At 39.4% G+C, this 10,000-nt stretch overlaps 1 protein-coding gene across 1 annotated transcript in view; it reads right to left on the reverse strand.

Moving 5' to 3' along the window:
• The window catches only part of LOC125024809, a 22,995-nt gene that overhangs the window by 7,514 nt on the left and 5,481 nt on the right, over window positions 1–10,000 (reverse strand). The window contains exon 2 of the mRNA XM_047612575.1: window positions 1,008–1,182. Coding sequence (XP_047468531.1) covers window positions 1,008–1,017 — 10 coding nt within the window. The 5' untranslated portion in view covers window positions 1,018–1,182. The remainder of the gene's footprint in view (window positions 1–1,007; window positions 1,183–10,000) is intronic.

Raw genomic sequence — 10,000 nt, forward strand, 5'->3', positions numbered from 1 at the left:
TATCTTTGTGTTTCTGTCCACACACACACACAGTTATATCTATAATTTTGTATATATATACACATATATATATATATATATATATATATATATATATATATATATATATATATATATATATATATATATATATATATATATATATATGTATATATAGGTATGAATATGTAAATATAGTTATATATATTCATATGAGAAAATAAATAAGTATATATAGAAATTTATAAATATATATATATATTTATTTATATTTATATAAATATATATATATATATATATATATATATATATATATATATATATATATATATATATGTATGTATATGTGTTTGTATCTGTATGTTTATACACACTTACATATATATAGTATACGTTTATATATATATATATATATATATATATATATATATATATATATATATATATATATATATATATATATATGAAATGTATATTTGAATATACTTTTTTCTTTTCCATATATATATGTACCTATGCTTGTAGATATGTATGTATGTATATGACACACATTTACACATATATATATATACATAATTTCTATGTATGTTTATACATAAGCACACATACAATTACATATATATTCATATATATTTATATTTACATATATATACATATATATATATATATATATACATATATATATATATATATATATATATATATATATATATATATATATATATATATATATATATTCATTTTGATTTTGATTTTTTATTGCAAATATATATATGTATATTTGAAATTAAGCATTCACACCCATTAATATTGCGTATTCAATTACAATTTCTAATATATATAAATATCAGCCAGAAAAAAAGGGAAAGGGGCAAAAAAAAAGGAAGAATTAGGATGTGTGAAGAGAGAGAGAGAGAGAGAGAGAGAGAGAGAGAGAGAGAGAGAGAGAGAGAGAGAGAGAGAGAGAGAGAGAGAGAGAGGGAAAAAGTTCAGACCCGCCACCACTATATGAGGTTGACCAGCTACTCACCAATCCATTGCAGCTGTGGAAGCCGCCCTTGGAGAGAGGACAGGGCGGGAAGAAGATCCTGGTAGTGGTCGTCGTCCTTCACGGCCAAATATAGTCGCTCGAGACTCGAGGGCAGCGCCGCCAAGGCCGATCCGCTCAGCTGCCCTTTGAACCTCGTGACTTGAAGGCGTCCACTGTGGGAGACACAACCGTTGCATTGAACTTTGGATGGAAGTGAGTCGCTTGCAATGTGTCAGCCACGGTTTATGAGGAAATGGGAATGACATTTGTTTATGGTTGCTCTTAGCTAATGATATCATATGCAAGAAAGTGTGAATACTTTGACTGTCCGTTGAATTATAATTTACTTTAGTTATTGATATTCCCATTAAGGTAACATGGAGATAGTAAGTGGCCTAATATCAAGAAAATGGTGAATATTGTAATTATCAGTAACATATATTAAATTGTATATATATTTTCTATTATCATGTCTATATTTCTTTACATTGCATTTTATTTCATTATAATTCATAACATATGATACAGGTGATGATTAGTATTATCAACCCTTAGGGTGTCACAGCTTCTCTGTCAGAGGGTCCTGATAGCTGACACAGTGAATGTGTCGTAACATAATTATATATATATATATATATATATATATATATATATATATATATATATATATATATATATATATATATATGTATATATATATATATACATATATATATATATATATATATATATATATATATATATATATATTCATATACAAAACGTACATACATGCTTGCATGCATACATACATATATACACGTATATCAATCAGTTTGTTTATGTTTCTGTCAGTTCTATCTGTTTATCTATATATCTATGTTTCTAATTATCTATCTATCTATCTATCTCTATATATATATATATATATATATACGTCAGTATCTTTATCCATATTTGCTTATTAATTTATAAGTATAATCTACCAATATTCATATTTATTTATTTGTCTGTCTATCAATTATATCGACATTTATATAAATCTGTCTATAATTACATCCATGTCTGTCTCTACCTACATCCAGATCTATCTATAAAAGCATATGTGTTTATATGTATATATATACCAACCAACTATAAAAACATATGTGTTTATATGTATATATATACCTTTCTATACCTATATCATATCTATCTATAAAAGCATATGTGTTTATATGTATATATCTGTGTGTGTATTTATACCTTTATCTATATTTATTTATTTATCTACCAATCTATCTTCAGTCTCTCTCTCTATATGTATGTATGTATACAGAGAGAAAGATTGATAAATATGTTTGCAGAGAAAATGCTAGATAGAAACGTGTGTGTGTACGTGTGTAAATATAAAATATATTTATGTGTGTGTGTATACATATTCAGATACATTTACACATATATTGCAATATGTATGTAAATATAAATATATGCATATATATATATATATATATATATATATATATATATATATATGTATATATCTATATATGCATATATATATATTCTAAATTTACAAGTCAAAACAAGGGCGGATCCAAGGGGAGTGTAGGGGTGTACACCCATGCTCCCTCAGAAAAACGGTGTCCTTTCCTCTAATAAGGCGCCCCTTTTGAAAATAATTAATAATGGCTAATAGCAGCATCAATGGCAGAGCAGCTCTGCGTATAAGCTTGAGTTTCAATCTTATTCACAGAGCAAATCTACACTGTGAATAGTGGTTGATCGTAATATTATTCGTAGAACAGCTCTGCGTATAAGATTGAAACTCAAGCTTACACACAGTGCTGCTCTGTGAATATCCTCTGCCATATTACTAATACTGCGATCCCCATTGCCTTACCAGGACCGCATCCAGGATTTCTTTGAGGGGGGATACTTCTGATAAATGGACTTTTTGTCTGCTTCCAGAAAAGCCCAAAACACCCGCTAAAACACAAATGTTCCCCTCCAGGGGGGCATGGTCCTTTCCCCTGGTCGGGCCTGTCACATGGCTTTTTCAAGAAAAGTGTCACAGGTCGACCCCTTTCAAAAGGGCACCCAGCTTTGCCCGCCACCTACCCTTAGTGCCCCCTTTCTCAGCTGCTTGCACCCCCATGCCCCTCAAAAACCCTTATTGCTCCCCAGCAGTGTGCCAGGTCACCAGCTCCCCGCACCAATATCTATCCTAATCTAACCTATATGTAAGCTTGGTAGATCAGACCCCGCCAATCCTTTGCCCGTTGTTGTCGTGGGGGGCTTAGGAGACGGAGACTGAGACCCAATGATGGGGAACTCCTCAACCTTGGGACTCAGCCATCGACTCAACTAATTTTGCATGGTCTTTTTTCCCACTCATACTTTTCGTTTCAGTTTCTTCACCAATCCCTTCTACTATCCACCTCCCAAGGTGTGAGAGCCGTGCTGAAAGGATGAAAGGCTGACTTTATGTCAGTCCTGAACGGCCTGAGGGAACCATGGGCACGGTATTCCCCAGCCATACCTGGCCCTTACCCCTCAAGGGGACCCTGAGGGGTGGACTATTTTTTCCCCAACATACTCCAGGCTTATCATGGCCAATAATGAAGACATAACCCCACTCTTAGGGGCAATGAGGCTTGCCCCTTTATCAAATAGCCCCAATCCCGGCTCTCCTTTGACCACGGCTCCGAACACTGCAACAACTATCCCCTCATCAATGCATACTAGTACAGTATCAACCCTAATCAACAACCAACCCCCAGGAGACATTTCTACTCTCCCAACATGCTCAACTTCAACACCTTTACTCCCACAACCTTCTTCATCAACCACCCCATCTCCCCTTATTACTACTACCTTACAACCTTATTGCCCACCTCCCCATAACACTACCCCCCTCAACACTACTCCCTCCTCCACACGTCCCCGCACTTCTACTACCCCCACCTCTACAAGAATCCTAAATACTTTATTTAGCCCAGCCAAATGGGACCGATTTTTCGTGATCCCTACTCTAAAAACACCCTCCTCTTCCAGCAATGCCTCCAAAAACAAGTAGGCAAAATCTCTTTCCGTAGCCGACGCGACCACTCCCGTCTCGTCACAGTAAAAACTGAAAACCAAGCTATAGCATTAACAAAACTAACTGATCTATGTGGTAATCCCATTCCTACAGAACCTCATCCAACCCTCAATACTTGCACCGGAACTGTCTCTACCTCCCCAACAGATTGCCCAATCTATGACAAAGAATGGTCAGATTGTGGAGAGGACTTACTCGCCTGTCTCACAGACTATGATGCAACATATGTACAATGCTACTCCATTCTTCCCAGAGGAAATCGTAAGAAATCCATTAACATTGCCAAAATTACTTTCTGTAGACATGACCTTCCCTTTAATGTTTACATAGGTGGGGAATCCCTACCTGTCCAACCATATCAACCTCCTCCTCGTCCGTGCCAAAATTGTTGGCGTTTAGGACACCCAGCCAAACACCCAGCCAGATGCCCGCTATGTGCCCAACCTGGCCATACTCGATCAAACTGCTCTGCACAATCACGCACATGTGCAAACTGTGGCGGCCCCCATAATGTATTTTATAGAGGCTGCCCCACCTACAAATTTGAGTCTGAGGTAGCAACTCAGATTCAGACTTGGACTCACTCTACGTGAAGCCAGACAGGAGGCTCGTTGACGAGGTTTTTCTCTTACCCCCTACTCTAGTAATGTTGCTCACTCTGCCACTCACCCTACCCCCCTAGCTCCTACACCCTCTCCTAAACCTAACCCCCCTCCATCTCACTTCCCCTCTTCTACCTCCTACCTTCCTCAGTCAAATTGTTTTGCCATCCTAAATCCAGACACTCCAATCTCTACCCAGTCAAATTCTTTTGCCATCCTAAATCCAGACACTCCAATCTCTACTACAGCCCCAACACCTTCCCCTCTCCCTCCCCGCACTACCCGCAGCAGACAGAATTCACGTTCCACCCCCTCTTCCACCCCCCTTTGGCCCTATTCTTCAGACACCAGACTTCTCTTCCCCCCCCCCCCCTCACAAGAAAACCTTTATCTCACAAAACTCCCCAACCAACTCCACTACAGAAACTCTTGAAGATATCCAAAACTACATAATCGAGTCCCAAACTAATACTCATCCACCTTCAAATTCTATAACTCCCGTTCCCTCCACACTCAAAGTGACTGCCGATATCCATCCTCCTCCTACTCATATTCTCCCTACACCCAATCCTCCATCCCAACAAAACCCATTCCCCCCGACTCCAGCCCCACCTATATTAACCCTCCCACCATCCCCTCTATCCCTTCCATTCCCTCCTGGATACACACGTGAATCCCTCATGTCACAAGTACCCTCTACCTCCCGACACCCCTCCTGATACAACACCACCTCCCCAACCTCATTCTTTATCCCACCCTCTAGCACCTTCCCCTTCAAATTCTCCAACACGCACTGCAATCTTTGCCACTAAATCAACGAAAGTATAACTATCCTTCATTGGAACATTCGCGGTTTCCGAATGTTCTTTCAGTCCCACATCTTCTATTGTCATAACCACGTCCTCCCTACATAGACATCCCAACTTATCAGACATCCTTACAGAATCTCACACTTTCTGCTTTGACAACCTGTTTTCCTTCCTCAAACGCATATATATCCTTCACTTGATCTAACCCTTTACATTACCTAACCCATTCACTCACCAATTCCTTAACCCAGCTTTAACAACTAATCACTAACCCAACCACCCTTCACTAACATTAACTTTAATGCTACATGACCTTAGATGTCTAGCACATTTATTTTGCTTTTAACCATTAACCATTAACCATTGGTAGATCAGATATTCTCGTAAGACAAATTGTCTGCAGCGCGACATGGTTTATGAAAGTAAAAGAAAATAATAAAAAAGTTTTCTGCTGTAAAACAATAAGTATTAAAACATTATTAACGTGGCGGAACACCGTCGCCATTATTTTATTAATATATTTGCGTTGCGTTAAGCTATTTCATAGCTAACGGCTGACCTATTATAGTAATTAAGTTTTGTTTATATCTATCGAAAAATAACTGCCTCTCTCTCTTTCTCGCTCTCTCTGAGGGATACCCAGAAGACCCCAATACCAGCTTCCCTGAGGATATTGTTCTTTTACAAGAGTACATAAATGAACCTGAATCTGATGTGTAGCTAAGAAAGTGAAAATAAGGGGACCTTTATTACACTGAAAATGCTTCAAACCATTGTCTGTTCTTCGGAAATTAAATCTTAATAACGTTCTGGATCAGCTTGTTGAAAAATTCATAAGAAAAATGTTTCGATACCTATATACATATGTAGGCCTATACATGACTGTACGCACTATACCGGTATTTTGATTTCGGTATTACTTTATATATAGACAGATCAATAATGCGTCCATGTTATTGTCCGTGGTGTGTGTATGTAACTTGTGTGTGTGCACATATATGTATATTATGTACGGGAGCAATTTACCCCCCCCCCCCCCCCCCCATGACGCCCCTTTCAACAAGTATCAAATTTAGCGCCGATTTTCGTGGCGTCCGAGCGTTTTCGTCTTCACCTTTTTCCCCTTCATTGTTTGCTAGCCTAATGTGCATTTAAGACTTAATTTTTCGTCGAATTTTGAATACTAGCGAAAATTACGTATATTCCTTTTAATAAGGAAGGCCGAGTGCACGTTACCGACCATTGCAGAAAATGGAATTATTTTACATTTGGCAACATACGTTCAGGATGAATATTCTTCTCCGATTAAATTCCGATGAAGCTGCACTTAAAGAGAGTTTCCCGCGGGTGGTTGTTTAGGTTAACCCAGCCAAGAATGAAGGCAAGTAACGAGCAGGAAGGGTAATATTTGTGGAGTAAAGACGGATACATACACCAAGACATAACGCTACCATTTTCTCATTATTTCATGAATTAGAAATTTGGAACCTTTCCCTACAGTATCTTTTATTACTTGCCTTGCTATCTTTAATATCACTATTATCTTCATTGCTTTATCGTCATCATCACCATGATATACTAATTATCAACACAATTCTCTTTATCATTATAATCATCTTTATTATTAAAATACTTAAATTACAAACCGTATTTCACAGTTTATCAGGTCATCATTGTACTGAAATTGCTATTTCAATAAGTACAATGTATTAAAGGTATTGTGATAGTTGCTATTTGTGAGAAATATGATATATGTTCAATAGTCTATTGTACTCAAGGATGATTAATGCTAAGGAGTATGTTATATGAAGTAACCCTTTGTCGTTTTTGATTTGCGTTGGCGGCACAAGGAAGCATTGGAACGCGTTGTCTAGAGTCATTTTTCATGAGATTTTGTGATAATCTATGAAGCTGACATCAGGGGAGAATCAGATTTATGGAAGATGTGTTGGATTTGACTCATGTCACCAATAATGATTTGGAGATGGCATTATGTAAGTTAAATTTCTCGATCATTTCCGTTCTACGAAATATATTGCGTTTCTTTGGAATCATGATGTGGGAGTTATGAATTTTCTTTAGCTGAATATTATCAAGTATTGATTGCATTATTACACTTAGTGAACGTTTGATGGAGTCTAAGGATAATATGTAAATTTATCTGATTGTGTATATGCAGGTTAAAAGTTTGTTATTTTTCTTTGGCCGGTTCCTATGCGTGTGATCTTCTATATTTCAGGTTGAACCTTGTCAACAATAAAGGTTTTACAGCAGTTGCCTCGTATTATTGGTGAACCAATCATAATCACCCATAATTACCATCACTGGAAGCATTTTCGAGTCAATATTTTCGTCATCGTGAATGTCATCATTAATACCATTGTTTTCTTTATTGTTACTGCCAATGTTATTATTATAGCTTTATTGATAATCATAATAATAATCACTACAATTGATATTATTAATTAAGTAATCGTACCCTCACCAATATCATCCTTGCAGTGATCATAATCGTCATCAATATCATCAGAACTACAATCACCACCTTTATTATCATTAAGATCATCAGTTTTGTCATCATTTTCACCATAATCACTATTATCATAATTATTATCATGATTAACATGCAAATTATGTTTATGATCATCAAATCTATCATCATTGCTGCTATCAATTATTCTGCTCGTGAGCTAGCAAAGTTACACGCTCGTAGTTGATTTCAGTCGAGCGTAGGGAGTGCTGATTCCCATGGGGCCCCACATGACCCACTTGCAAGCATCGGTGGCGAGGCAATCGAGCCGAAGCAGTTTGTAACTCAGCCTCACCCTTTGCCCCTTCCCCTCTCACCTCTCCCCCTGTCCCTTGCCCCTTCCCCTCTCCTTCCTGTCCCTTGCCCCTTGCCCTCTCCATATGCCCCTTGCCCCTTCCCCTCTCCAGCTGTCCCTTGTCCCTTCCCCTCTCCCCCCATTTCCCTTGTCCCTTCCCCACTCCCCGTGTCCCTCAACCTTCCTCTCCCCCACTAAACCTTGACCCTTCCCCTCTCCCCCCTTTCTCTTGTCCCTTCCCATATCCCCCTGTCCCTTGCCCTTCCCCTCTCCCCCTACCCTTTCTTCTACCTTCTTTCTCATTTGCTCTTCCCCCTGACCCTTCCCTCCCCCTACCCGTTCCCTATCCTCTTTCCCTCTTTCCCCTTCAAATCCCTTGCTCTTTCCCCCACACACCCCTTTCCCTTTATATCTTCTCTTTCTCCCTGGCCCCTTCCCCTCCCCTTCTCCATGCCTCTTCCATTCCTCCTCTGCTTCTAAACCTTCCCCCCTATGCTCCTTCGCGTCTCCTCTTTCTCCCTTTCTTTCCCCTTCCTCACTCCCCCTGTCCCTTGCCCTTCCCTCCATATATCTTTTCCCTCTCCCCCATGTCACTTCCCCTTCTCCCTCCTTGCTATCTGCTGTTTATCCCTGTCCCTTCCCTCTCTTCTTTCTTCCCTGCCTTTTCTCCTTTCCCCTCTCCTCTTATCCCTTGCCCTTCTCCTCTGCCCCCATCCTTTCCTCTATCCCCCTCCAGTTCCCTTCCCCTCTCTCCCTGCCTTTACCCATTCCCACCATGTCCCTTTTCCTTCCCCTTCCCAGCTCCCTCCTGTCCCTTCCCTTCTTTCCCTGCCCCTTGCTCTTCCCCTTTCCCCCTTCCCCTTTCCTATCCCCCCTTCCCATTCCCCTTCGCCCCTGCTCCTTCCCTTCTTCCCCTTTCCCCAGACTTGCCATTGATTCGCCAGTCATCGAGGATGAGCGTTCACGTGGCAATTCAGTATTCAGTGGTGGAACTAAACGCATTGTTATAGCAGAATAATGTACCACAGGTTATTGATGATCTTTCAGTATTTAGTGATTTTATTTAGAAAATGTTTATATATATTTATATCTAGGAAAAGTCACTGTCTTATAATTTATTCTTTGATATATGTCTGAAAACACTTTGTTTATATATAAAAAAAAAAAAAAAAAAAAAAATGATGTGATGAGTCATATGTATTGTCATCTTGCTATATATACTTATCCGAAGAATTTTAGGCCTTATTGAAAACGAGCATATATAAGCGGGTTGTGGATGCTGACGACACCGTAACCGCAAAGGGTATTGCCCCCCTACTTTTATCTCCTCCCTTCCATTTCAGGTAGCTAGCTACCCTTAGCTTTCCTCCCCATCCTTAAACTTAGGATTCCTCCCCCTTTAGTTCATCAAGACTCCCACCACAACCTCACGGCAGCTGCCAAGTGTCGCCAGATGGAGTTTTGAGGGCCCAAAATGCGAAAGAACGGCAGCACTGCCCCTGCCCTTTCACCTCACCACTTCCCCCCTGTCCCTTACCCTACTCCTCCCTGCCCTTTCCCTCACCCTGCTTCCCCCTCCCCTCCTTCCCTCTACCCCCTGCCTTTTCCACTCCCACTCTTCTCCCCTTCCCCTCTCCTCCCTCCCGAGTCTTCAGACAATACTGAGTTCGAACGAAATCCTCACACAGTCCCGA

This window comes from Penaeus chinensis, unplaced genomic scaffold, assembly GCF_019202785.1.
Source record: "Penaeus chinensis breed Huanghai No. 1 unplaced genomic scaffold, ASM1920278v2 CTG_5239, whole genome shotgun sequence".
NCBI lineage: Eukaryota > Metazoa > Arthropoda > Malacostraca > Decapoda > Penaeidae > Penaeus > Penaeus chinensis.